Source organism: Amblyomma americanum, chromosome 3 (genome assembly GCF_052857255.1).
Source record: "Amblyomma americanum isolate KBUSLIRL-KWMA chromosome 3, ASM5285725v1, whole genome shotgun sequence".
Taxonomy (NCBI): Eukaryota; Metazoa; Arthropoda; class Arachnida; order Ixodida; family Ixodidae; genus Amblyomma; species Amblyomma americanum.
Window position 1 is genome coordinate 157464972 of NC_135499.1, and position 27797 is coordinate 157492768.

The 27797-nt window shown below is 43.3% G+C and overlaps 3 protein-coding genes across 4 annotated transcripts; 1 reads left to right on the top strand and 2 right to left on the bottom strand.

The window, feature by feature from the left end:
• Positions 1 to 13: 13 nt before the first annotated feature.
• Positions 14 to 5295, bottom strand: LOC144125269 (uncharacterized). The gene is made up of 7 exons (XM_077658514.1): positions 4576 to 5295; positions 4216 to 4278; positions 3998 to 4087; positions 3792 to 3934; positions 3600 to 3702; positions 3270 to 3385; positions 14 to 2715 (listed from the first exon to the last, which is right to left on the bottom strand). Exons 1-6 carry the CDS (start codon positions 5020 to 5022, stop codon positions 3287 to 3289), a joined length of 945 nt encoding a protein of 314 aa, XP_077514640.1. The 5' UTR covers positions 5023 to 5295; the 3' UTR covers positions 14 to 2715; positions 3270 to 3286.
• Positions 3685 to 10262, top strand: LOC144125271 (peptidyl-prolyl cis-trans isomerase B-like). 2 transcript variants are annotated; one of them, XM_077658516.1, is made up of 7 exons: positions 3685 to 4107; positions 4606 to 5443; positions 5565 to 6569; positions 6764 to 6886; positions 6963 to 7071; positions 8830 to 9014; positions 9980 to 10262. In XM_077658516.1, the coding sequence occupies exons 3-7, from the start codon at positions 6354 to 6356 to the stop codon at positions 10112 to 10114; spliced, it is 768 nt and encodes a 255-aa protein (XP_077514642.1). In that variant the 5' UTR covers positions 3685 to 4107; positions 4606 to 5443; positions 5565 to 6353; the 3' UTR covers positions 10115 to 10262. The 2 variants fall into 2 exon arrangements, with proteins under 2 accessions (XP_077514642.1, XP_077514641.1); XM_077658515.1 differs by lacking the exon at positions 3685 to 4107 and having other exon boundaries at positions 5279 to 6569.
• Positions 10111 to 27729, bottom strand: LOC144125268 (pentatricopeptide repeat-containing protein 2, mitochondrial-like). Its single transcript, XM_077658513.1, has 10 exons — positions 27622 to 27729; positions 27321 to 27413; positions 26875 to 27013; positions 25842 to 25959; positions 24723 to 24902; positions 22872 to 22985; positions 21539 to 21613; positions 20446 to 20562; positions 19330 to 19513; positions 10111 to 12474 (listed from the first exon to the last, which is right to left on the bottom strand). Exons 1-10 carry the CDS (start codon positions 27707 to 27709, stop codon positions 12362 to 12364), a joined length of 1221 nt encoding a protein of 406 aa, XP_077514639.1. The 5' UTR covers positions 27710 to 27729; the 3' UTR covers positions 10111 to 12361.
• Between the last annotated feature and the right edge of the window lie 68 nt (positions 27730 to 27797).

Sequence of the window (27797 nt, forward strand, 5' to 3'; positions counted from 1 at the left end):
ACAAGAGTAAAAGGCAGGCTATCTTTAAAAGCACATTTTATTGCTTCCTTTTTACAAAATTGGTCCCATCAGATGAGGTTTGTCCATGGAACTGTAAAGATGTTCCTTGGTTAGCAAATAGATGAACGCTGTATTTAGTGTAAAACGATTAATGTAAACTCTCCCTGAGATACATTGACATTTATACAATACCTGAGTGTGTTAAAATGCAACAAAAGGACAAAACGTGAACAAAAATGTGCTCGTACACACACAGCACAAATAGTTAATCACACTAAAGCAAGCCATGCAGTCAGTTCTAGCCTAAGAATTGAGTGAAAGTCGCCACCACAAGGCAAACCACAAGCGAATCTTTGTATACTCCCAAGTGCAATTATGTAAGACGTCTATCTTTCATGCAGTGTATTTACAGCAAGATTGTGTTCCTGGTATTAAGACAAGAAGTGCAAACACATCTTAAGCTATGCATCTTCTTGATTAATACTATTTTATGCACCATGCAATTGTTACAAAGTACAGTGCCTCTATAGTCTGATACAACTTAATAAGTCTGCTGTGAACCTCCACCCTCATTCAGGACCGCTGCATAGAATTTCTTCACGACAAAAAAAAAAAAGTAGTCCATAATTAAAGCTTTCCTTGTTACCTAAACAAGAAGCAAATCACGAAAAAAAAATTGTAAGCTCTAGAATTTTGATACCTGGCATGCTTAATATACAGTCAAACATTAAAAATCCGATTTCGTTTACTGTTGTGGTTGGCCAGTGGACTAATACAGGATGCTGTGGACTGTGGCCCAATGTTAACTGCTGCCTTTCTTAAGTTGTATCCTACTACAGATCATTCTTACTGCTTTTGCACAAGTTTTTATGCATTTCTTTTCGTCTAGAAACGTGTTTTAAAATAGCTTTTCCTCTTGAAGCAGCCGGGGTGACATCATTTGCGACTCCGAAAATCTAGTAGCTTCTCAAGAAAGGCGACAACACAACTCATTTCTCGTAACAAATAAAAGTATGTATGAGAGTAATGTAACGATTTTGGAAGAAAATATGGCCAGAAACGGCTGTAACGGTGAAAATGACCGAGTATAAAACCTTCAGATGTCAACAAATGGCATGCAAGATATTGCACTGTAGTTCCTGGTGCTGAACTTGGTCTCCAGCGTCACTTAATAGATTCCTTCTCTATATCTGTGTTTTACAAATAAACATGCAGTGCACATGGAAAAAACAAGTAGGTAATCAATTTTAGTGCCCTTTCAAAGCATAGGGAAAACTGGATTTTTCACATGCAACATGCATTTCCTTATGGGCCTGCATGTGAATGAGTAAGGAAGTTCAAATAGGTGGAAGCACGGCGCTTTTATCCCGGCTACTTTATGTGATGATATAAATGTACAAAGTGCAGACTTGGACATTTCTGCAAATTGCAACTCTGTGACCTAAATGAACTTTGGCAATTAATCAACCTTCTCAGGGTATTGTGCAATGACTGACAGCAAAACTGCATGATATATAACGTCTTGAGTACAGCTGCATAAAACGTGCACCAGCAAGTGTAGTTTTTTTTCACATCCACCATTAGTGCGAGATTGCTTGGCAAGCAAAATGCTCTATAAACCAGAGCTGTTTGCAGCCGTGACACAAGCAATAAACGTGGCGCAAGGATGTCAATTCTTTGTGGGGGCATTTGACGCAATTCTTGGGCTGCTATTCCTTGATAAGAAGCAGAATGCTTATTTTCATCAGAAGTGAAATTGGTGGTTCTTAATGGAGAGGGTACCTAATCGGTGATATACGCATGCAGAACGGTGTATTTTCTGCTTTTTTTTCCAAAGTAACTTATGTTGAGGCCTTGATTATCTTTTTTAAATGTAATTAAGTGTCAACTAGCTCCCCAGTTTCACTTAAAACATTAAGCAACAAGCTAAATTAGGGCTTGAAAAAAAAAAACAACCTCGCTGGCATGTTTTAGTGACATCATATTCGTGCTAGTATTTCTGCTAACAGAGTCCTGCCTGTTTATAAGCTGAAAACATGTTATTTTTTCTACTTTCAGATTCTGTTATCATCAGGGTTTGATACTGTTATAGTGCTATCTTTACTTGTGCCTATCATAAGCTGCTGAAAAACTGATAAGGTAGTTTTAGTTATGTGTCATTTACACTTTTGCAAGGACCAATATTGGCAACTGTGGTAAGTGGAAGCTCAAATGGATGCCTTGTTACATTCCTCCAGCAATAAGTTTTGCTCTTTGATAGGTTTTTATGCATTGGACTTTTCCTACACCATGTGAGGAGAGTACTACACAGTGAATACTAGACCACTAAGTACTTACGATAACTGATGTCTGTAAGCTGCCAGGCAGTGTTTAGCTGTGTAGACTATTACTTTGTGCACTAAAAAGATTTGGGACTCTATGCCCTTAGCTAGAATTGTAGCATCATTAAACCTAATACTTATCTTGGTCACCGGCACATAATGGTTTTGAGATGTCTGCAAAGGCTCCTTGGCATCATCCTCAGAGTTTCTGCAAATTGTGCTGAACTATCGCTACAGCTTTGCGGAGAATGTGTTCAACATCAACGATGGCATTGTTGCTGAATGACGGCACATCATTGAGGCTTGTGTTTGCTTCCGAAGAAACAGCTGCCGTGAGAACCACACCCCGTGATTCCAAAAGTCGTTCAAGAGGGTCTTCCTCCTTCCGCCCACTCTGTACAGAAAGGAGACCACAAACATCACTGGATGCACTGTTTCACATTTAAGTATTGCCAAGCACGCAGTCCACTCGAGGACCCATTTGTCTGCAGAAGGGAAAAAGATATGGCCGATAGGTGTGGCTTAACTGTGTGCAGCACCGCATATCACATTCACAATGCAAGCTGTGCTACAAATGACACTGACACTAGTTTAATAATTTGTCTTGGAACTGGCTTGGCGACATCTCCAGGCTAGATAGTGTGTCGCCATCACAGTGTTTAGCTTGTGGGAACCAGAATAGTACATAAATCGGAAATGCTAGAAGCTGCAGGCATAGAGTTTAACACTGCTAGCACCTTCGGCTGCACAGCATGTGCACTTAAAAATGATCTACAGACTAAAGAAAACACCCTGGGATGCCTTGGCACATGTTAAGTAGGTACTCAATGAATTGCAAAGCTCACACAGCAATCCAAACCAGTGATCTTGAGTTTTTTTAACAGTTCAAATAACAGATTAGGTGCAGGCAACAACAGTCATGCTAATCATCTGATAACTTGAACTCACATTGCTTGTGATGAGCTTCACAGCCACTCCCATGGGGGCAGGTAAAGGGCACTAGTAAGTGATGTCGCATCATCGCTGGCTACAAGCACCACATCCAGATCTTGTGTCTGCATCACCTGCGGGAAAATTTCGCAAAGAAAATCTTGCGAATTGGAAACTTGCAAAACAAACTGGATGCAGTGACACTATTATAAACTTATTTACATAAAATGCGAAGGATCATGTAAGCAGGGCTTTCTTTTCCTTCATTGTTCACGAAATGCATTCACATAACTATGTTTCAGGCACATTCTTGGGCAAGAATACTGACGGAACCCCAAAAGGGCGTACCTGTTCTTTTAGAGATAATCTACTGTAATCAATGTTCATGGTCTTGGCAAAGCTGGAGATCTTGGCGATGGCATCTCTATCATCTGGTAGCACACCTGTCGTTCTGCCAAGCATGAAAAATAAAAAAAAGTCCACAATGTGAGTGTTTGCACTGAAAGGCTAATGAGCGGCATATTGTGCAGATGGTCTTACATGTGTGAAACAGGAAGAGCCAGCCCAATCCTCGGCTGTCGTTTGGAATCTGGCTTTGGATCATGAACTGCCAATGTCTCTCTGATTCTCCTCAGAAATGCAGCAAGTGCACTGGCTGCTTCTTGGTCACTCAACTCTGGCACCTGCGAAGCATTATAGGCATTCAGTTAAAAGGACGATGCATGAGTGAAAGTGTGCAGACTCACCCCAAAGTAGGCTCTCCTAAAGCACAAAGTCTTGTTGACAGCCGACAGGCGCTTATCAAGGGGCAACACGCTACGCCCTCTTGCTACTGCCTGGAATTCAAGAAAAGAAGGTAAATAAGGAAACTAAAGAGGCAGAAAAGTTTTACGAGTGGCAATCACTTCTAGATACTTGCTCATCCAAGGCATGTGCAACCCTGTAGTCAGAGAGTAGAACTTGCCTGTGCCAATTGATTTTTCAACTGGTGAGATTCGAGGAAGAAGTCGGTCTCCCACTCTATTGCCTGAAAATAGAAGTGCTTTTCTGTCATTACCATGTCATTAATATATAAAAACAGTGCTCTGTTCAATGAATGAAAAATCGTCGAGCCATTTAACTATACCATAAGATTTTGCTAAATATATACCTGAACATAGCCAAGCTACAGAAAACGTAAGCCTGGAGTACCTGCCCGAGCATGCACTGATCAACATTTTGTATCGATATGCTAGTAACCGTCTTAATTCAACTTCTATATGGCATTTCACGTCCCATAGACCTCAATGTGTACCATTTCCCCCGTGGTCAGCGTTGCACTTACACCGTTGTCCGCATGTTCGACTGCTGGCAGGACGACTTCTTGATCGTCTGTGGTTTCTCGTGACGCATCTGGGCCAAACGCTACGAACAGCGGTATGGATACGTCTCGAAGAAATGTGCCGGCTGGCTGCTGCTCCTTGAATTTGAAGAGGTATCCTTTTTCAAAAACTTGGTCGCACAATAGAGAGTCCATTTTCGATCTGGGGGCGTCGTCCGTCACATCCCATGCCGGTCCCAGCTTCTCGCACGTGGCAGTGCTTGCGACACTGCCGTGAACTTTCAAGCGGTGGCTACCAACGTCAAATTCGAGATCGCTGACCTCGCATGGGCCATTGTTGATCGATGAACTCCGGCGATCCAATGAGTTGTCGGCATACGCGACACTGTTGATCATGAGCGCTGAAAGTAACGTTAGTACGCGTAACATCGTCCGTTTAGCCTGATGCATTCTACAGAGGCAGTTGCATCGAATTAAAGTAAACTACGGTCCGTTCCCTTCCTTGTGTCGACCGAAAGCTTCGATTAGGTTGGAAAGAAAACTGGTATCGCGTTCGTCTCGATTTTTACCTATTACCCACTGTCTGCGACAGACTTTCGTTTAAACTTTATGCCCCGCATTCCAAAAGATTATCCCGACATTCATCAACTCACTACAGAACAGTCACAAAAACAAACAAGCGCGCTCGCGCTCGCGGCTCAGTTTGAAGACGCTTGCCCAGATGGCAGCACGAGCGGTTGCTGCCAATATTGATTACGATTACCTCTGCCAGGCCAGGCCTGATTATGAGCAAAGATAGCTAAACTTCCAGCTTAACGTTACAGCGCAAAAAGTTTGCAGGTTGATCTAGATACAAAACTAAGCCGCAAAAGCGTCTGCCTGAGCTACAGCAAAAAATTATAAACGATATCAAATGTTGACCTGGCGGCGGGGCGACGGCCAGTCAGTCAGTAGTATAATAGCAGTAGTAGTATAAAATATCAAAAAGGAAGAAAAAGATTTTTTTTTTTTTGCTAGCCCCGGCGTCTGCCATCGCTACGGAAGCACTTGGGCTGGGGCAGCGGAAATAAAGGATAGCAGGCAGAATGCAGCGATGAAATGAAAGAGGTGACGGGATAGAAGGGATAGGGGAGAAAATACTCGAATAGGCTCGGCTATTTACACTAAAATATAAGTACATGTTGAATGCGTGTTTTGTTCATAACAAATAGATAAAAGCACACGCGTACAGCACTATGTAGTACACTACAGCTGGAGTGGACGGGCAGTCAGGAATTCGGGCGATTTGGGTCTGTGTAGTCTGGGTGTCTGAGTGTGTCAATCTGACGTACTTGAGAAGTCGTTCAGCCAATTCAGGTGTTGCATGCAAATGAACAAAGCCAGGGACCTGCCGCCAATTCAGAAATTTGATAACAAAGTTCTGTCCTGAAGCCAGCACGCAAAATTGTCATAGGTGTATACGCTTCTCGCGGCAGCTCGTCACGCAACTCTGTTTTGAACCTCCCGCCACACACCTGCCGCATAGTTTTTTTTTTTCTTTAGGCGCACGTTCAGCTGTTGTGACAACAGGGCAGTCACGCGAACGCTGGCTGATCTTTCACGTCTACTGCTTCTACTGCAATAGCGTCTTGCCACGCACGCACGCAGAAGCAAGTTCGTCGGCGAGCGACGTGCTACGGCCAAGCCAAACACACTGATCAACCAATCGCAATGCTCCACGGAACACCGCCTTTTTTGTGTTTTTATGTTTTTACACCCGGCTTTGGTCGGTGATTAGTTGTATGAAAGAGCCGTCCAGCTCGGTCTGCGTTCTCATCACCGAACGCGACGGTTGGAAGCGCTCGTGGAAGGAATCTTTGCTTCAGCGGTTTGCAGGAAAGAACCTCTTCAAGTGCTACAAAATGAACATTCTCATCGGAACGCTGGGCCTTCTGGCCCTCGTCACGATGGTGTGGTCTGCCGAAGAAAAAGTGAAGGGTCCCAAAGTTACGGACAAGGTGAGGTCCACCGTGCTGCCAACGTGTAAACTGATAAGCATGTCTAACACAAATCGCTTATAATATGTAACGGATCATGCGTTTTAGAGTGGCTACTGAACTCCGGCGTACCGCTTCATTTTTCTTCTTTAGCTTCCGTTCGTACTTGTAGAAGTTGCGAGCGAGCTCAAAACTGAATGCGTGCACGCATGCAGGTGTACTTCGACATTTCGATAGGAGGCGAGCCAGCCGGGAGGATCGAAATTGGCCTCTTCGGCAAGACCGTGCCGAAAACAGTTCAGAACTTCAAGGAGCTGTGCACAAAACATTTGACTGAGGTCAGTTCTCGCTGTTCTGTTCATTTATTCTCTTGTAGTACATGTTGCATGGCGTCATAATTATTCATTTTTGTAGCAATCAAGTGATGGTAGCCTAGTTGGCTACAAAGGCAGCAAGTTCCATCGTGTTATTGCGGACTTCATGATCCAAGGAGGGGACTTCACGAAAGGAGATGGCACTGGAGGTAAGATTATGTAGCGTGTGGCTCAAGCATTGTACACCTCAGAACAGGTAGAACACCTTAAACGTTAAGGTTCAGCCGAATTGAGCACCAGCGGCAAATCTAGAAGCAGAGATATCCTTGTTCTGTTAAAAAAAAAGAAAAAAGCATGCACCTATATATAGCACATATAGTAGGCTGCATGATGAATTTGTTTTTTCATTGTTTATGTGGCACACTGCTCTGTAATGACTGGCAGTATATTGAAAAATGCTTGAAAAAACACGTGTACTGCATATATTTAAGCAGTATTGTTCATTGCAGCTTATTATTTTATCTTGAAATAGAAAGCTTTCAGCTTGATGCACTTAATTTGTGCAATACTGTTAAACAGAAAAGTGGATGTGGGCAGCAGCACTGGTAGCATTTTTTATTGCAGTGCAGAACTTTTTTTACTTGTGCAAGATGGGTCGAAATAAACTTCTGCCATATTCGAAAGATTTCACCCCAAAACTTTAGCTGGTTAGGTCTGAAATTTGGAGCAGTACATAATATTTAAGGATTCTGAGCATTCACAGGCTGCTTCCACTTCATTCCACTAGTTAATGTGAAAGGTGAAAATGCGTGATGGTCTGTTTTCCAGTATCCGGTAGGTGTGCTTTGACATATAGCTAGTACCTGATGTGCAAGCATTTGTGTCGTCATTCTTTTTGACCACACATCCTTTAGCTAGCTCTGTGCAGTAGTGAGACGAACACATGTTCTGCATAATGTGCTCCACAATCACGACAGTTACCCTTTTATAGAGGAAGTAGAAAGAGGAAAACTTGATAATTGTAGCAGTGCTTGAATGTGTTGCTGGCAATATCTGCAGCACTGTCCTCTGATTGCCACAAGCATTATCAGTACTTTCAGATAGTGGTGTGTGCCATCTTGGAAAACTGCCAGGACACCTGCTGTCTTTCTGGAGCAGCCAATTGTGTTAAGGATTTAATAGTGCAGCGTAGTTATTCTTGCACTTTTTGATGGTGCAGTTTTTCTAATGGAACTCAAATTTTTAATATAATACTTAAAGTGACAGCGTGCATTTTTGAAGTGAGAAAGACTACAAAGACCACATGAAGGTAGAGACAAATGTTGGTGTTTCCCCTTCTGTATGAACTGGCTGCTCTAGTGATGTCCACGGTTATGAACGTAGATCTAGCAGGAGTACAATAGACCACAACTGAAGTGAATAAAAGACCTGGAATTTTTATGCAGGAGCTGCAGCTCAATTCCTGTGATGACATGCATTTGGAACCGGTAACTTGTTCGTTTAGAGCACTGTTTCAGTGTGAAGTTTTCGCTGTACACAGAGAGTAAAATGGAGGTGTGATGAGTTAATGTTAATTTGCCATGTCTGCTGCACACACTGCTTTAAGCCAGTTGTGGAAATCATTTCAAAACTTCCACATAGGAGTTCTTATTCCTTTTTGAGACTGACTTATTCCAACAGCGGGAACAAAGAAATTTTATTTCATTATGCGACAAGGCAGCGTAGTGGGCACATGCAGTATAAGAACATGACTGTGCAGACTTGCTAGCTCCTAGTTGCGATATGAAGCCGCCATACAGTGGTACAGAATGCTTAAAAAAATGTACAAGAGGTTGTTGGTAACGTAACATCAGTAAAGAAAAAAAAAAGCTACTTATGGAACTTGATCTGAGAAACAGGACTTGTGTAGGGCTACAAGCTACTTGCTTTGAGTGCATTGTAACTTGCATTTCTTCTTTGATGTTCAGGAAGGAGCATCTTTGGGGAGCGCTTTCCTGATGAGAACTTCAAGCTCAAGCACTACGGCGCTGGCTGGCTTTCGATGGCCAATGCTGGCAAAGACACGAACGGGTCACAGTTCTTCATCACGTGCAAGAAGACTACCTGGCTGGACGGAAAGCATGTTGTATTTGGCAAAGTCATCAAGGGAATGGTGAGCTAATGGCATAGCAAAGGAACAATTGTTTTGGTCGCATTCCTGAAGTGGTAAATGAATTTGAAGGTCGAAGAATGGACTGCTGGTTCAGATGAAGACCATTTTTCTTGCACACTTTTGTTGAAAATCTTTGAAAGTAGCACAAAGGAAAAAAGCACTAAGGTGAAAGGCAGTTAATCTTTTTTTGGGGGGGGGGGGGGGGGGGGGTAAAATTTTTTTCGTGAGAAAGCTGTGTTAGGTACATATTCAGAATTTTACATCTGGCCTGTGACAGAATGGCGTGTTTTTTGGAATGATTGTAGTATTCAACAATTTGATTGCTTATCACAAGATTGTTGCTGTGATGGTGAAATTTGTGAAAAAAAATTTGATAATTGTGGTTGTGCTCTTGAAGTCTGAAATTTTGGTTTAAAAAGTTGACCAATGCAGTCAGATTTCTCATCAAAGCTGCACTGTAACCTTGAGGGATCAAGTAAAAGAATGAGGAACAAAAGGTCAATGCACATAGCTTGCCTTGTCATATATGTTGACCTTTCACTGTTTTCAATTTCTCATGGCTGCTTCTGCATGCGTTACCCTTTCACTGTCGTGCATATCGTTGTGCCTTTAGGTGCACCGAACTTCTGTCCTTAGCTTTCTCCTTTCAAAGCAAAGCATGAATTTTTAATTTATTTGCTGTTGACTATTGACACGGTTGCAACAAAACATCCTTATACAGCAGCAAGTGCACATGTACTGCCCACGTATGTTAAATGCGCCTGCATGGAATACATGCTCAGTGCTTTGACAAGCTCGGGTCCGAGCATCGTGATTTTGTCGCACTCTGAAAGACTTGTACAGCAATAGGCTTGGTCTGTAGCCTCCTGCACATTATTCTAGTGCATTATATGTTAAGATTTCTGTATGTGCACATATGTGACACCAACTACATTGCATGGCCATTTATTTCCCCTGTTCCGCAGGATGTTGTGCGCAAGGTGGAGAAGCTGTCAACGGACAGCCGAGACAAGCCAACGAAGGACGTTGTGATTACAGACTCTGGAGTGCTCACCGTGGAGACTCCTTTTCCCACAGCTCGTGCTGACGCCACTGATTAATGTCGAGGCATCTAGAAGAGGGTGCACAATCACCTCATGCTCATTTAATATGCATTCCTTTTCGTACTACAGAATGATACTGTGATTTGGCATTCACATTTCTGCTCTCTCTCAAAATGCAGTGTAAATAAAACGGTTACTTTGTTAATTGTGCGCAGTCTGGTTTCTTTTTTTCTCTGTGATCCCACATGGGCCACTCTCACTTGAAAGGTGCAGCCTGGACTGTTTGTAACAACTGTGCCTCTTTGCCCAATATCCCCGCAGTTTTGAGACATCCATATGCACAAATGCTAGTATACATCATTAGTTGTTACAGCACTGTGTGTCTTGTTAAGGTGCTTGGTATGTATATTGAACAAAGCAATGACAACACTCGAGCTTGTGTGGACATAGCTAATAACATATAAACAGCTCCAAGAGAATACATGATTATACAGGGCAATCCAACCAGTTTTCCAAGTTATATCAGATATACATAAGTGAACAACAGCTCGGCAAAATGTAACAAGGTTCTTGGCTTATGCTTATTCTGTTTGCACTGTAGCTGCACCTTTTTTTTCTTTTTTCGAAGGATGGTGGTGCATGGCTTCCAATGCTTTCTGGGCAAGGAAGCTACATGCAACATTACAGGCATTTCCAATGGACCCAGAGACTCTTCTGGTCACGCTTGGGGCTTTCTTACTTTGAAAACTTAATTCTAAATGCACAGCAAGAACAGAGAAATCAAAGTTATAGTATTTATTTAGCTCAGCCACTTCTCTCAGCCTCCATCATTCTCGGTTTTCTCTTTCCTAACATATCTGAGCGACACTGCACCTACCAAGCTGTTTTCAGTTGTCGCGGTCTACTAACTGCTCTTGCCACTGAAGTGATTGCACTGGCGGCAGTGGGGCACTGGTGAAAGACAAACAGCCATTCTGTTGCAGCTTGGTAATGACAAAAGAGTAGAATAATGGTGTACTCTAAGCAACAAAGAAAACCTTGCTTTGCACTCTCGAGTCCTCAGTCCCGCACAGGATCAAGTGATTTGGTTGAGAAGTTCACAACATTGTGCTGTAGACACCCAGCACATTTCTTCAGTGTGCTTACAAGGACACTGAGGAGAGAAGTTAGCTTGTGTCGAGACAGTACCGCATTCTATTGCAAAGAGACCACTCTCTGAAAACGGCTTTCATAAGCAAGAAAACAAAAAAAAAGGTCGCTGTCACCGGCTCATTTCGCAAGGAAAACGTGTGTGTCATTCACTATAGAATCGTTTCTTTTTTTTTCTAAATATAGAACCTCCTTTTCGGTAAGGACGTCGTGAGTTTAAAGTGAATGGTACGAAGATTTTTAAAACCAATTGTCACGGAGATGAGTACAAGTTTTGCTGCTGGACAAACATCCAACATAGCGAGGAGGAGCCAGAGAATCAATTTTTTACTGAGAATACTCACATGGAGTTATCCTCAAGTGCCCCTATGCAGCAGCTCAGTGTTCGTTTGAGGCAATAAATTCATTTATCTTTCGCTCCTAGTAGCATAATAAATTTCCAACTAGCAGATAAACCATAGGGACTAGTAGTTAGGGAAAGGAGATGAAAAGACAGCCCAAAGCTTACTTTGTGTAAAGTTGCACCATGTGCATCCGTGTGCATAGGTCTCCTTAAAGTGTACATGAATTGTCTGAAAAGCATCGGGGGGCATTTTAAAAAATGCCTCTAAAGGCGTCCTGTAGAATCTCTGAAACCAAACGAGGTTAGAGTGACAACAGATAAATTTTCGTCTGGTATTAACCGTGTTCCATAAGCTATTGGAAAAATTTATTGAACATGCACCAATCTGCAACACAGCACTTAAACCATTTTTTTTTTGGGAGGGGGGGATTATTACATTATAAAGCTCTTCTGCAAATTGATAAAAATGTGCAATCATGATGTGCATTGTTTCAGGTATGCATACTGTTGGACCTCTATGCATCACCTCACAATATGCAACAGAATTGTTCCTATTGATTTGGAGTGACGTAGGACCGGTCAGTTAAGACCAAATTTCAGAGCATGCTTTTAATAGACGACAGCAATGCTGCACCGCTGACATCGAAATCGTTATACAAATTCTAAATAGGGATATGCCTAGAGCAGCAATCTCCCGCACTCCTAAGGACCATATAAGTACATGGCATCCGGCCAGAAGTCCTCGAGAGCTTCGGTAATGCAAATTGCAACACTACAGAACTTGAGGCACAGATTAATAAAGGTTTTTGTTACTAATCGTCAATGTCACCCAGCCCTTGCCGATGTCGGACTGGATAACGAACACCTGAGGAGCCCTTTGATGGCATGCGATACCCTGATGTGTATGTGCCTCCAATCCCGGAACCTGTAAGGCAAGAAAAACAGAGAAAAAATTAAATAAATAAAATAAACTGATGAGGCCATAAGGAAGATTACAAGGAAGAGCAATACCTATAGCAGGATACAACTTCAAAAACAGCAGTTGCTAACACTGAGCCATGGTCTGCGGCGTCTTGAATGGCTCTGCTGGCCAATCCCAACAGTAAACATAATCAGCTTTTTAAAGGGACACTGAGGAGAAATTGAAGTTGGCTTGTATCGATAGAATACCAGCCCCTGATCACAAAAACGCCGCTCTTGCTGAAAACAAAGCTCTTATAAGGTAGAAAATAGCAAGAACCAAAATACAGGTATCGCCACCACAGGCCAATCTCGCAAGTACAAGCGTGGTGACGCCATAGGACAAGAGACGCCACCTTGGAGGAATTTTCCATCCTACATGGTTTCGCGAATCTCTGAGGCTGACAAAGGAAGGTTGCACGGTTCAATATTAAAGAAAGTTTTGTTTTAAAACCAATAGTGCACTTTTATCACACAAGGAAGGTAGGCAAAAGACAACCTGAATGTTGGGAGCAAAGAAAACGGATGCTTGGTGGCGCCACAGGCGGCCAGGAGAGTTTCGATTTGTTATGGCGCATCGCGTCTATGAGCTTTGCGTGCCCCGTGGTTTTTGACGCGCTTCGATTTACAAGCGCCGAACAGCAGAGCAACTCTAAGTGCCGCTTCAAGTGCTATAGTTAACCTTTGAAGTAGCCTGTTAAGGCTTGTCAGATGATCGCCACGGTCGATGAAAAGCTATGATGGCACGATGGTCGGTGATAGTACAAGGCAGCACTTGTGTATTCGCACTCTTGCCCGGCGAAACATTCCCGGCTGTGCCAGTCAACTTCAAACTACTTAACGGAAATCGCTTATTAGGGACGGGAGGCAAGGTACAAGGCAGTTCAGAAAAATTGCTGATGGCCTAGCTCTGTTAGGCCAGGATATACCTAGCGAAAGCTCGGAGATTTCTGCATCAGAAGAGTGCATTCACTAGATGCGCCTTTATTGACGGCTGTAACTTGAGCCGTCGTGACGGAGCGGTAGCGTTTTCGCCTCAAACGCCGAAGGCCCAGGTTCGATTCCGAACCTCGGCACCGGACTTCTTTTCTTTTATTTAGTGAGTGGGCGGGGGGTTTCAGTGGCTCCCATGGATGCTGCCGCTGAATACGTTGGTTAGCGGTTAAGCGCAGGCTCTGTTAAGGCGCGTTTATGCTGCGGCGAGGCGCACGCGCGCGCGCCCTGCACGGCGATGTCACTTCGGTCAAAGCGAGACCCTCTATACTCCAACTGCGCTTGACCACCGACGCGTTCGGCGGCTTCGGCGCACTCTGACCGCATTGGCGGGGAGATTGGAGCATGTATCTATTTCGCGCCGAGTGCGCCAGCCGCCGCCGGCCCGGCCAGACTGATTTGGCTCCGCGGCGAGGTGCGAGTTATATTCAATAGCTGCGGCAGTTCGACGGAGCTGTTCTTTTCGAGCTCGGCTATTTTATTCCGTTCACAGTACATATCTGAAGGTACATGCAAGTTGGCGAGAGAGCCAGATCCAGTGGACCCGTTGGATCTAGCGGAAGCCGTTGAAGCGTCGTGCGCCGGCTTTGGTTTCAAGCCGCCGACATTAAATGCGACCGCCGTCGAGCACCCATTTGTTTCTTGTGGCAAAAAAATAAATAAATAACTTGGCCCTTGCAACCGTGGGAGACCTCGACGCTGCCTGCTGCGCCGTGCAACCGCTCCGTTCAAGGAATCACAATCCGTTGGCCCCAAAGCCCCGACCAGCCTCCGATGGGCGCAACGCACCCCTCGCGACTCCCCGCACTGGGGTTATGATATTTAGTTTGCAACGGCTGCTCTCTGAGGAATGGGGAAACCACCCGCCGGCGCCTAACCTAACCGTGCTCCCTCAAAAGCATCGCACGCTCTGTGGGGCTGAGGTCGCTGAAATGCAGGCCAGAGTTTTCGCGAGAACTACGTCGTCGGGTTCGGGAACGGGATCCATCGTAACGGTGGCAAGACGCCGGTGCAAACGTAAGCGAAGCGACGGTGGCGACCCCCGATAGATGCCTTCAACGTGCGGCGGCGGTAGCTTTCATTTCGGCAGCTGCTAGACTGCACCGCTAGCCTGCAGAAATCACGGAGTCTCCGTTTACGTCACGTTTCACGTCACTCCGTTCTGTGTCGTCATAAGAGTTCTCGAGTTTGAATCGGAGCGGCGGGAAAAAAATTTTTCAACTTCGAATCCAAATTTCTTTGAAATAAATGCATCTTTCGCTCCCGGACAAGCGTCAACAAAGCCATGAAATGCCGAACTATCAAATATTGCTAACAAAAAAATTTTGATAGGGTTCTCCTCAGTGTCCCCCTTTAATGTCTGTCTAGTATATTAAACAAGCCAAGTATCAAAATTCTAGAGCTTACAGTTTTTTTTCTTGTGATAAGCTTCTTGTTTAGCTAAAGGGGGATGCTAGGCTGAAGAGTTACTAACTTTTGAACTGCTGTACCAATTTTGATAAAATTTTCAGGGATGTTTTAGCTTCTTGTCATTAGACTATACTCCAAATTCCATTACCATAGCAAACAGAGGAAAAAAAAAAACTTGTAGCTGTCTTATAGAGAGAGCAATTAGGTGTGTCATCTTAGGAAAACTTTCATTTCAAAAATAATGAAGATATACTAAAAATGTTTGCAATTATATATCTTCTCGGTGGTTTGTAGTTCAGGATAAGGCCAACCACGTGTTTTTCATGTCATTTTTGTGAAATTTCATCACATTAAGACCGAAGTTCATGTTTTTTGTTGTCATTATACGTCAGATATCTGACAATTTCTCTGTGTTAGAAAAAATTTAGGGACCTAAAAAGTACCTTATTTTGTTCCTGACAAAATTGTCTAGAAACCACCTTGAAAGCACCTTTTAACGATGCTGTTTGGAAATGATAGTTTTCCTAATGGTTTTGTTTTCCAAAAAAGTGCCACCAGAGAAAAAAATAGATTCAAAAATTTCAGTACGTGCTAATTAATTTCATGGCCAAAAATAATTAATCAAAGTGCCCTGCTCCATAGGCTGAGCCCTCTTCTTTCAATGCGACACTGCTGCGTGATAATTTCTTCAAGTTTTCTCTTTTTGTGAGCTTTAGAGCTGTCTCGCACCCTTGTATGCGCTCGTAAAATTGTTTCCTTGATTGCTTGTAGAACAGATAGCCAGCGTCGAACACAGCAACAAGGCAGCTTTTCACGATGCCGTTTTAAAATGATAGTTTTCCTAACGGTTTTGTTTTCCCAAAGAGTGTTACCAGAGAAAAACAGATTCAAAGATTTCAGTACGTGCTATTTAATTCAACGGCCAAAAATAATCAGTGCCCAGCTCCATAGGCTGGGCCCTCTTCTTCCATGCAGCACTGCTGTGTGGTAATTGCTTCAATTTTTCTCTTTTTATCAGCTTTAGAGCTGTCTTGCACCCTTGTATGCGCTCGTAAAATTGTTTCCTTGATTGCTTGGTTGGTTGTAAAAATAAACAGATAACCAGCCTCGAACACAGGAGAAACGAGGCCTAGCAAGACTCTTAGTGGCATGAAAGTTCATATGCTGTGTTTCTGCCAATCCAAGCTTCTGTTTTGGTTTGCCAGCCAATTCGCAGTTGCCACAGCCAAAAATATGCCTTTATTTTTAATTTTTCGTTAGTAGTCTACTGTACTTTACAAAGAAAGTCTTCCATGACTACAAAGCGCAAAAAACAAACTTTATAACATGGGCATTCACTTCGTGTTCGGTTTTCATCCGCTATGCGCCCGCGTCTTGAAAAAAGTGTTCATAGGCGCTTCTGACGGCGAACGAGCACCATCTCATGAAACGAATTCATTTTCCTCTTTTCTACAGCGCAGATAACAACCAAACTTGGTGAGATGTTTTTTTATTAAATAAGGTATCCAAGACAGTACAAATTTAAAACCACGTTGTTTTCGTGAAAATTGTGATTTTTGCCCCACATCACCCCTTAACAAGAAAAGTTTCGACAACAGACTACTTTTTCTTAGTGGAGGAGCTCTGTTTGGCGGTCCTGAATGTGGGCGGAGCGTCACTGCAGACCTAAGTTGTATCTGACTATAGAAGCACATTTCCAAGAATTTTTTTTTTTACACCACAGTGGATAAGCAAGCAAAGGCAATGTGAATGACAGCAACATACAAAGTTTCATTAGCTCCCGATGAATTTCATAAAAGCCAACTGCTGATAGACTTTCCATTAAAAAAAAAAAATTGTTTCCTTGTGCAGCTGTGTCATAGTGAAAAAAGAAAACACAAAAGCACATGGGCCACAAGTCTTTATCGTTCCCAACAGACAAACATAAAGTAGTGCTTTCAATCCTCTTTTGTGCAAGTCGCAATGCTTAGGATTTAGTTGCTTTCAGCAAAAGTGTAGCTTAACTAATGGGAAACAAAGTAGCAAACCCTTCTACCTTGGAGACTCAGTGTATTGTGTCACAGAATAGGACTCCTCTCACCTTATTACTTTTTTTTTAATCGGATGGCTGGTGAGTCCTCTTTGCTTTTTTCCACAAAGCTCAAACATTACGTGGCCTCTTCCCTAGTACAGTAAAAGCTCGTTCATTCGAACTCGAAGGGGAATGGAAAACTGTTCGAATTAAGCGAAGTTCGAACTATCGAGTGGGCGCTAGAATGAGCAGTCATTGCGCCCTACCACGCGGCAGGATCTGAAGCAATCACACCTACACTCGTTATTGTGAGCTAGGCACTACTACACGTTTATGGCGGGCGATTTTGAAAATTCATGCGGTTCAGTGGCAAATGAAATAAATTGATTGGCCAGTTAAGCGCCAGAAACAAAAGCTGGAATGCATTCATGTGAGCAGCGAGCTTTAGTGCTGGAATATGTTTACTTATGGGGAAGGGTTTTAGAAATTAAAAGTAATCAGTGATGGACATTTGCTTGCGCTTCTTCTGCCGAGACTCCATCAGCATCATCTGCAGCTTGTGGTCTGTGGTCTAGGGGCTTGGGCGTCCGCCTCAGCTGCGGACGCCCAAGCTGCGGAAGGTGGCTGGTTCGAAACCCACCGCCGGCAACCCACCGGTAAAAATGGGTACAAGCGTCCCCCGGCCCGGCGCCCGGCTTCCTCAGGGGTGTATGCTTGGAAGAAGCTCCACAAACCCCGCTGCGCCCTCCGGGGCAAAATCAGTTTCGAACACAATCAGCCTGCAAAGGTGGTTCGTGAGTCAGTTGAAAGTTGACAGTCTCAACAGGGTGTCGAGAGTTCGCTGCGCTCTGCGAGAGTACAGCAGATGAGTCTGTCTTCGAAGCGAGTTCGAAGACAGAAGAAAAGGAAACCCTAGGTGTGGCCGTGAAAACAGCAGAGATTGGTGATAAAGATGATGTCCTCAGGCTTAATAATAGCTCCAGCGCAATGTCAGAGTTCTCATTAGCAGAGAAGTAGCATGCTGCAACATCGAGCGCCAACGCTACTTCATATGCACTTGGCGATGGCATAGGCTCGTCGCCGCAGTCTGACTAATCATTGTTGGCTGTGCTCATCGCCGGTGAGCCCCGTGGCGTCTGCTGACAGCATGCTGCCTCAATTATATCGGCGTCACTCGAGGGCTGCAACTTCTCCACACTGCTGTCCATGTAACTCGCGGCAACAAAAAGCACGACGCCGGTGTCCGAACCGCCATACTATAGTGCCCCGAATATACCAGTATATTCTAGGCACTGTAGCCATACTGCGTTGTGTACATTGGCGGCGCGGGCGAGTGCTCCGGCAGTAAACACCTGCTTCGGCATGCACCGGAGCGCGACCTCCGCCAGCCTCGTGTGCTTGGCTTTTTTTATTTTCCATTGTTTTACATCTCTAGTAAACTTGCAGCGCGTTGTACTCGCTATGGGCCAACTTCTATCTACGAGGAGCGGTGTCAGCCAGGGGCTCCTAGTTCGAATTAAATGTAGCGGATGCCGACTTGTTCGGATTATCGGGAGTTTTCCCCCATTGAAATACACATGGCTATGCCGGGAACCGGCTGGCAGTTCGAATTAACCGACTTCAAAATTAACGAGCTTTCACTGTACCTCAGAAATGGAAAAACTGTTGAGATGCAAGCCCAACAGGCAAGGACACAGGTATGAGCTGAATATCTTAGCCTCTCGGTGTGCGTCCTGTGTTATCGCGAATTAATGGCCCCTATGGATGCATTCCCTACTGTGCTCTGACCTTCCATTCTTTTTATCTTTCCTTTGCTCCCTTCATTCCCCTCCCAACATGTAGGGTAGCAAACTGGACTCTGCCTAGTTAACCTCCCTGCCTTTCCATTATTCTGTCTTTCTCTCTCTCTCACGTAGCACTTGATAGCAGCTGCAATGCCTCAAAAACCTATTTTAATTCCTCCTTGTCATGACAGCATGACAACCTTGGCGCATGGCTCTATCAAATGATTGAAAAATCAAAAGGAATGTGCAATTACTTCCACTGTGCCAACACTGGGAGCACCACTGGCATGAGATTAACAAAAAGAGTTGCTAAGTTACGAATGAAAATTCAGCAGTAGTAGAAAAACAGCAGAAGATGTACGACAAGTGTAATTGTCTATCACATGCTTATTTCTGGAAAGTTGTTTGCAGATGCCTTTAATTACAATTTATTGCTGTAACAGCATAGACACATCGTGTTCCACAGCGGCTGCTGCTGTTTCATGATAGCAATGATAAGGATTGTTCATGATGTGCTTCAAGGAAGACAAAAATTTTAAGCTAATCAGACAAGTGCAGAAGTGTACAGTATTACGGGGGGCTCCCAGCTGTACATGCCACGAAGAGGTAGCACCATGCTCACCTGCTGTGCGGTCGACGTCCCTGTCCCTGGGAGTTGGTCGTGTGAGCAGTGGCTGGCAGAGGAGCTCATCAAGAGACTGCTCCGAGATGTGGTTGTTCTCACGCAGTGCCCGCTTCATCTGCTCGAAGATGTGCGTCTTCTCCTTGTCACCTAGCCGGGCCAGGCACCTGTCCACTTTATCCACCTGAGGACAGTGTTAAGGAGAACGGGAGCGGAGGCACTGCATTTCTTGCAGTCACTATAGTCCCCCATGCAAACGTGACAAATAATTCACTCTTTTCGCTCACAGTTGCTGAAGAAAACTGCCTTGATAGCATCAGCGCTAATAGCCAATAATGAGTTAAATTAATTTTTGCCAACCTTAGCTACATGTGCACAATGCCGCTTTCTCTCATCATTGCATTATAAGAGGGAGCACGCAGCTAACACTTGTTGCACTACAGCCAACCATATCCACTGTGGAAACAGGGCATGTCAAACATAAAGTAAACTTTATCACTTTTTACTGATACATCACAACACAAATGTGGATGCTTTTTGACAGAAAATGTCACTCAAATGCAGACTTGCTGAGTAAGGATGCTGGTGCACCAATAAATTTTCCGTTTCCAGTAATCATGGTTTCAAAGCAGTTAAACATCAATGAAAAGATTTTGTCTCTATTAAAATGAAGTCATGGTAGGCAGGATGTCATCCCAAGACTTTGGGCTCAGCAGCTAAGCACCATTGTCAATGAAGTGAAATGAATGAAAGTTTAGTTAATTACCCTAAAAACGTCAAAACAGCATGTAGGCTTTGTTTGCAACACTACATCTAGTTGAAGTGCTCACTACAATCTTTCCAACACTCGTCACAGCAGTCTCTTACTATGGCGAGAGAAACTGAGGCAGTCGTTGCTGCACAGCCTTTAATATTTGTTTCTTTTTCTTTTTCCAGAAAACACAACCCAAATTACTGCCATAATGTAACATGTTTTTCATTTCATAAACCCAAGCTTACCTTGACCTAGCAGTCCAAAAGCCATAAAGTGACGTGTACGAAATGTGTTCCTTCGAGCAATGACACCAACAACCATTTCATTCCAACGATTAAAATGACATATCTGCGGTGACGCACCGTTTCTTGGCAGACCTGCCGTTCCACTCGCGACTGCACAGGCACATCTTGGTGAATGATGGACCGCAAGGTCAGGAACACATCATCCACTCGGTCCAGGTCTGACAACGCCATCATCTGCATGTATGTCAGAGGTCACAAGCATTGTTATGGCTAGTCTATGACAAGCAGACGCTGCAATGCCATATGAAACATTCCAGGATGTGTGCATATGTGTGTGACACAAAAAAAAATTGTGGTGGCATATCTTACTGCAGAGGTTAGGTGTAATCATTTAATACTCTGGGTAGTTTAGCGCTAACTGAAGCCATGAAAAGTAGCCTAGCCGCATTATACCTGCCACCAACACTGCAACTGTTATACTCCAATTAGAGCCATTGCTCTAAGGCTCGAAGAAAACAGTCCGAACAAGACATAAAGCGTTAGAAGGAAAACTAGACTTAACGGGAGCTGGGTTTCTTTGCAAAAAAAAAAAGAACCATGTATGGCTTCACGAGGCACAAAATATAATAGGTAAACATAAAAAACATTTTTGGCCGAATTTTACAAAGTGCTCCTCTAGAGGCTATAACAAAAGGTTCAGCAATTGCACTTGCTACCTTGTCCCCGTGGCAAAACAAATTCTCTGCGTCACTTATTGCAGAGCATCGCCCAGCGTGTGCGGCTGGGCTTGCCTGGAGCAAAAATGATGTTCTCTTAGCCTAATGGCCACTGGCCTCTTAGCCACTGTCCAGTAGCCAATGTGTGCATGACGACCAGAGGTAAAATAAATTAAATAAATGACACCACTCTTGCAACCTGGCCAAATTGGCCAGTGTACCACCATTTCTCAACGTCCACGGAAGACTGTATTATGGCATGGTCGCAAGGTCCAGACTTCTTCACTAGGCTGGAAGATCACTTTCACTCCTTGCAACATAAACACACACCACAGCCGTAAGTTTTGACTTTTAGTTAGTGCTGCTTCTAAAAATATGATTTCCTTGTTCTGACTTTTACACAGTAGAGAACAAGGGCAATGCTCTGCAAGGAGATAACCATGGTAAGGCGCACATTTTGCAGAAAAAGAGCTATGCTAAAAAAAATAGCTTACCCTGATGTTACGGATTGTGATGTAATTGAGCTGCGCTGACAGGGCCAGCAGCTCCATAGCAACCTTTGGCTCATTCTGCGCATGCAAAAAAAACAAGCAACCAGGGGCAATCAACTGAACGCACAAGAAAATTCTTAGCATCCCTATCTTGTTTTGAAGGAAAATATGTTTAAGATATGGTAAAGAAAAATATGCTTAAGACTGTTTGCATTAAACTGCATTGCTGATATGCACTGAACGAAGGTTTAGCACAAGTTGCTACAACCTGTACATATTTATTATTGTGTAAATAGTTTTTGTGTATATTACCTCTCGCACTACCCTCTCTTCCTGTCCCCTTACCTCTTTCATTTCATTTCTCCATTCAGCCTGCTATCCTTTATTTCCGCTGCCCCAGCTCAGGTGCTTCAGTATCGATGGCAGATGCCGGTGCTAGCAAAAATCTGTTCCTTCCTTTTTATTATTATTTTAATAAACCACTTACTACTACAAGTTGCCACACTATGTAGCAGCTACTGCCATGCAGGAGAGTAGGTGGGGGGCAAGCTGTAACACATTAAATTCCATAACTTGTCAAATTAAGCTTGCAGAGAATGTATTTTTGCAAAAGTGGCACTTCCGCATACTCGTTTTTCAGCTCCGTGACTGTGTAGCTTTGCTGCTGAGAGCTAAGGACAGCATTCAAATTTCAGGAGTTTCAAGGGTCCTTAAAAATCTTTGAAAATCAAATGTACTTCAGAATTCTAAGGATTTAAAGGATTTGTACAAACCCTGCAGATGCCCCACAGTGCTTAAAAAAGAGCTGCGCCAAGGTGGATAATTTTAACCCCATTGCAATATTTTTACCACTCATAAAGAGTAGCATCAGTTTTGATGTCCATTAAAGCTGGAAAAAAGGAGACTTGGTTATCTATTTAATACTTGCTTTTCCCCTTAACCTCAGTCAATGGACAATCACCCCTTTGACCTTTCAAATCCATTACTCTGCAATTGGTAGTCTGCATTGAGTTCATGTAGTGGAATGTTTGACAGTTTTTAAGACGAAACAGCAGCCGCTTCTGCCTCCATTAAACCCAAATTGTTTAAAATAGACTTATAGGACTGCCAGTCTGATTCTATTTTCTTTCTTTGCTGAGCATGCAGGGGAAGCTTGCTTTCAGCTGTGCCCTATCTATTACTGCCCACAAAGTTGAGGTTCGCCTCACGCAAGCTCAGAGCACAAACTTCATCCCCTCTTTTCGAATCACATGCACAGGTCATACCTCTGCGCTCATCCCTCAGAGCTCGAAAACAATAAATCTGCCTGTAAGAGTGACAAGAAGTGGCAACTCACGTGATTGACTGCTAGCATCGCTGCGAAGGCCAGGCCTTTACGCAACACCAAAGCTCCCACGGTGCGGGCATCCTGAATCAGCTTGAGTGCATACTCGTAGGACTCACGGGTGTTCTGCCGGAAGGAGAAAAAAATATGTGAAAAAGTGGCTGGAGAATACATGCACAGTATTAAGCCCAAAAGCAGCATACGCTCTTGCTAACAGATGGAGAAGAAGAACGTGCAATTGGACGAGGTTTGCTTTCTTTTTCAGTTCAGTGGCAGTGACCTACAGCTTGTTCAACTAACTTTCTGTGTATGTTTCGTAACAATGTGCAGTGTAATGAGGCTTTATCTGCTGCCGGCATTTTCACTGCTGCTCCAGGCTGAGCTGTCACTGCTGAAAGACAATGCAAGTGAAGAGGGCAAGATACAAAAAACTAAAATGTATGTGCGAAGTCTGTAGAATACACTCAAGAACAATAACGAAATCCAAGTGGAGACTGGCAAGCCTCTTTAGCCTGTCAGCAAAGAGCTGAAATTGCACAAAATCATCTTATCGCTTATTGATGAGCCAACAGCGGCTGCAACCTGGATTTCAGTTTTAGATACACAGATATATAAAGTGGCTACAGTTTCATGAAGGTCTCAATATGAGAACGGCAAATGATCTGCCCTAGTTTGCAGACATGTTCTTGACTTTACACTGCTGAACGAAGGACATACAGGCTGTTTGCTGTGCAAAAACACAGAATATACATTCAAATGCCCTCACAGGAGAAAAAGGAATATACAGTAATTAAATAAAAAGCATTAAAACACTAATATTAGTATATTTGTTCTCTTCATGCTTTGCCTTAATAGCTTCAAGTGTGGTGCCGAAGTTTAAGTGTTGCTGAACCCATCCCTGTACAATCCCTTTCCGTACAGTAACTGATCCCACAGGTAATCCCCAAATCGTCAGTAATGCAGACTTTAATTCAATGGTAGCTTAGAAAAGGAAATGGCATGCCTGGTTCCCTCCCTTCTGTGGTGCCTTTCCCTTTCACCACGACTGCATATCCAAAGGTACTTCCCTGTTATCAGGGCTGCGTGTTCCGTTTTTTTTTTGTGCACTGAAACTTCCAAGCTGCTGTATGCTGCTGCTAATACAATTGACATATCCACACACAACTTAAGTTTTGCACACTGCCCATTACTTGAACACCTTGAGAGTTGTAGCACTAAATGCAAAAAGCTACACCTTGCCACGCATTATGGAAACCTGCACCATGCATTGAAACGGCTCCCCTGTTTAAAATCCTTTACAGTAAATGTTTAAAGTATGCTTGGCAAGTTATTCGTGCACACAATCTTAAAATTCCATGTGGATGACACACTCATTTTGTAGGTCAACATTATTATGAGTCACTAGAATGGTCTGCAAAGCTTCAGGAATATGAGATTAAGTGCTTATCATAAGCACAAAAGTGCCATTCAGTGGAATGCACCTCAGAAAACACTGGAGCTCAGAAAACCTGAATGACTCTAAACAACAAGGTTACACTTCAAATACGTTAGCAGCGTGCAGTAAAAATATACTTCCATTTTACTTGTAGTTTGTCCTTTCAAAATGTGCTTTTGTCACTCACAGCCATATAAGCACATTTTCATAGTGTTGAATGAAGGCAGTATTAAAGCTTCTCTTGCAGTAGACTTGTCAATCTTCCACCTTTGTTAGCAATAAACATGGCCTGGCAATCTGAGATTAATTAGTTCATTTCACTCAAGCGAATTAAGGTGCGGTGAGCACTTTCAGTGCTTACTTGATTTTCATAACTAACAGCAGAGCTCTGCCATGACCCTAAGAAGAAAGAAGCTGCTACTGCCCACCAGTTTGTAGCAGGCACCCAGGGCGAGAACGACGCATTCACGCGGGTACTTGGTGCCATAAAGCTGCTTCTGCTGCATGCTGTTGAAGATGTCCAGCACATCCTGATAGCGCTGCTCCTTGAACAGGAGGTCCATGGCAATTTGATACGACGAGAACTGGTCGAAGAAGCCATCCAGTTCCTGCAGAGATCGTGAAAGCAGACATGGGATGGTTACTTAAATAAGCAAGAAATAACTCGCCTTGAACCAAAGCCACATCCAAATACCTTTTCGGCAGTGAAGGATTAAAAAATGCATGGGTACATTGCCTGCGAGTCAAGTATTGCAATGAATGTGGTCTAGAAACACGAAACTGAATAAGGTAAAATGCCCTACAGTCAGCTTCTGACGCCAAGAAAAAGCCATGGAGCAAATGATAGATTAGGGAGGGTAGAAATTGTGTATGGTTGTGTTGCCAGGCAGTGATGGAACCAGAGGGCAGCCATTATGAAAATGGAGCCAACGACCCCTAAATGCTTGCACTCATCAGCAGCTATGTTGTTACGATTGAAGGCCTTCTTTCTGCATTAACTAAATAGAATATGAGATAAAATGGACAGAACCCATCACATAAATGAAAAAAAGAAATGAAAATTCTAAGTTAAATGTGGGATTGAACATTAGAAAAATGATCACCACAGCGAGCAGCCAGAATCTGTGAGCCTTGCTTTTGTGTGAAATCGACATGTACTAAGCTAGCAAGAAGCTATAAGCAGCTGCGCCATTGGACAGAGAAAGCCATTATAAATGCACAAGCTGCATTACCATATGTTAATATCACACCACTAAGCAACAACATTAACAACATTGTTTTTATAAAAGCTTGAGTAAAGCTTCTTTTGGGAAAATTGGCTCATTTTTCCCAATCTTGAAAGGAACATTGCACAAGGAGAGACAAGATAATCAAAAAAGGTATACACAAATGCTTGTGTGTCTAAAGCTGTTCACAGGTCCACAGCACTGGTTCCTGTTATGTCCCATGAAATTTATTTATTTTTTAATTATTTCAAGTGAATACGAAATAAAGTGAACCGATTAGCAACTCAATTACACAAAGGTCAGAAATGCTGGTATTCTGACCTCATCCTTTAGCAACTGTAAAACTACGTCTGGTTTCTTTAAGTGGTAAAACAGCCGGAGTGCCACGGGTCCAAAGACAAATGTGCCAAAGCGAAGCTCCTTGTTCTGCCGGTTGAACCTGGAACATCAAACAGAACTAAGTAAGAACCCGTAAAATGGTTATTTGGTCATAATGAACCGCCTCTGCTAAACATTATGCTTACATTCAAAATAAATATAATTTAGTAAGCTTTTCTGGCAATCAGAACAAGAGGCTAATTTGTAAATTTGCTAACCAGAATAACATGCCATAATAGCCTCTGCCAGTGCACAGCACCTGTTTCCACTGGGCCAATGGTAGAGTGTTTCAGTAAAGTCTATGACCATATACTGTTTTCTTGTCTCCCAAATCAAAAGGGAAATGCATTTGCATTTCTAATAGGTGGGTGATTATTTAGCCGACTTAGACGGCACTTATGACTGCTGAAAAACGTGATGATGATGAGTTTCACTTTAAAACTCGGTTACCACTTAAAACAGCAGTAATACAAGACGTTAAGTTTATCTGAAACATGTGCAAACTTGGCAATGGCAGACTTTTCAACAAGTCCAGTTTCTGCCTCCCTCATTATTTGAGGCACTGGTGATGTAGTAAAGACATAATGAACACTTTTTGACGAAAAGCATAGAGTAATGGTTATGAGCTGCTGTTCTGAGCCCCACCATTTTATGCTTAACTTAATTCTAAACCCTGACTAAAAGAAACATTATGAGGTGAACACAAGAACTGCCTGTGCAAAGCTACAGACAAGCACTGCAAAAATTTTTCGAAGAACTGTGTTTATAAGTATATAGAGTTTAACGCTCCAAAGCAACTCAGGCTATGAGGAATGTCTGAAACAAGTCACTCACCTTACATATAGGAACAGGGAAAGGGAAAGCAAACACAACAGAGTTGCAATACTATTCAGTGGCTGATATGGGGCTGATCTCACAATTAGCACTTAAATAACAAGAAAAATAGCAAAAGAAAAAGCAAATTACACTGTCTTACCTTTTCATCATTTTGACCACCAATTCGATGTCAGAGTCCTTGTCCTCACATAAATAGGCGACGTGTTTGAGGTCCTCCGTAAATACCATGGCAGGATTGTCGGTGTTGAAGTACTGGCTTATTCGCTGAAAGAATTTGTCTGAGGAAAGGGGAGGAAAAAAAGGGTTTGCAGTGTGGGCTCGTTCATGGGGAACATATGACAACGCAATAGCATCTGCTGCTAAATGCACAGTGTAGGCCCCAGCTTAGAGGATATGACCCCTGTTTTCTAGCTTACTTTGCCTTCAGAAACTGGGTGTTAATACTGAGATATAAATAGGCAATAGAAGGAAAGACGCTGGGAGTCCAGCCACCATCAATTAGAGGAAGTCGCTCGAGCTATTGAGAAGCAAAAAAAAAAATGTCATCAGAAAATCTTGGGTGCTGGGAAAAGAGCCCGAACCAACCTTTAGCGTCGGCAAACTGATGCTGCATTTTCTCTCTCTGCTCGAGGTACTTGTCCAAGCCAAGAACTGCCGCACCGTAGAGATGCCGCGAATCTGCGAAGGAAAGTGACCAGTTCCCATCAACCTTCTTTCTACACATAGATGCAAAATTCAAGCCTGCCCTTCACACGAATTCAAGTGCCGGCAACAAAACCAAAACTAGACATCTCTCCGAAAGGAAAAACTGAACAGACTAGATGATAGGCTTGCAATCGCTGAGGTCTGGAACGCGAAACAGGATTGTACAAGTGAAAAATCTCACTTTGAGCGAGGAGAGAAGGAATACATGACTTTGAAAGTGAGTTTAACACCGCGCGAGCAGACACATGTCTTGCTAGAGCAGCCGCCATTTTCAACTTCTAAGCCGCTGAATTGTAGCATTGTAATTTGGAACACTCGTACCTTCCAGCTGATAATTAACAAGTCTGACATTTGCTT

Coding starts and splice junctions, on each gene's coding strand:
- LOC144125269 (XM_077658514.1), bottom strand. CDS start 5,022: ATGCATCAGGCTAAACGGACGATGTTACGCGTACTAACGTTACTTTCA. Junction 3,935..3,997: donor TTAGGAGAGCCTACTTTGGG/GTGAGTCTGCAC, acceptor AATGCTTCGCAG/GTGCCAGAGTTGAGTGACCA. Junction 3,386..3,599: donor GATTATCTCTAAAAGAACAG/GTACGCCCTTTT, acceptor ATTTTCCCGCAG/GTGATGCAGACACAAGATCT.
- LOC144125268 (XM_077658513.1), bottom strand. CDS start 27,709: ATGGCGGCTGCTCTAGCAAGACATGTGTCTGCTCGCGCGGTGTTAAAC. Junction 27,414..27,621: donor TCCTTCTCTCCTCGCTCAAA/GTGAGATTTTTC, acceptor TTTCCTTCGCAG/ATTCGCGGCATCTCTACGGT. Junction 19,514..20,445: donor GGCAGGTCTGCCAAGAAACG/GTGCGTCACCGC, acceptor CACTGTCCTCAG/GTGGATAAAGTGGACAGGTG.
- LOC144125271 (XM_077658516.1), top strand. CDS start 6,354: ATGAAAGAGCCGTCCAGCTCGGTCTGCGTTCTCATCACCGAACGCGAC. Junction 6,570..6,763: donor GTCCCAAAGTTACGGACAAG/GTGAGGTCCACC, acceptor GCACGCATGCAG/GTGTACTTCGACATTTCGAT. Junction 9,015..9,979: donor GCAAAGTCATCAAGGGAATG/GTGAGCTAATGG, acceptor CCTGTTCCGCAG/GATGTTGTGCGCAAGGTGGA.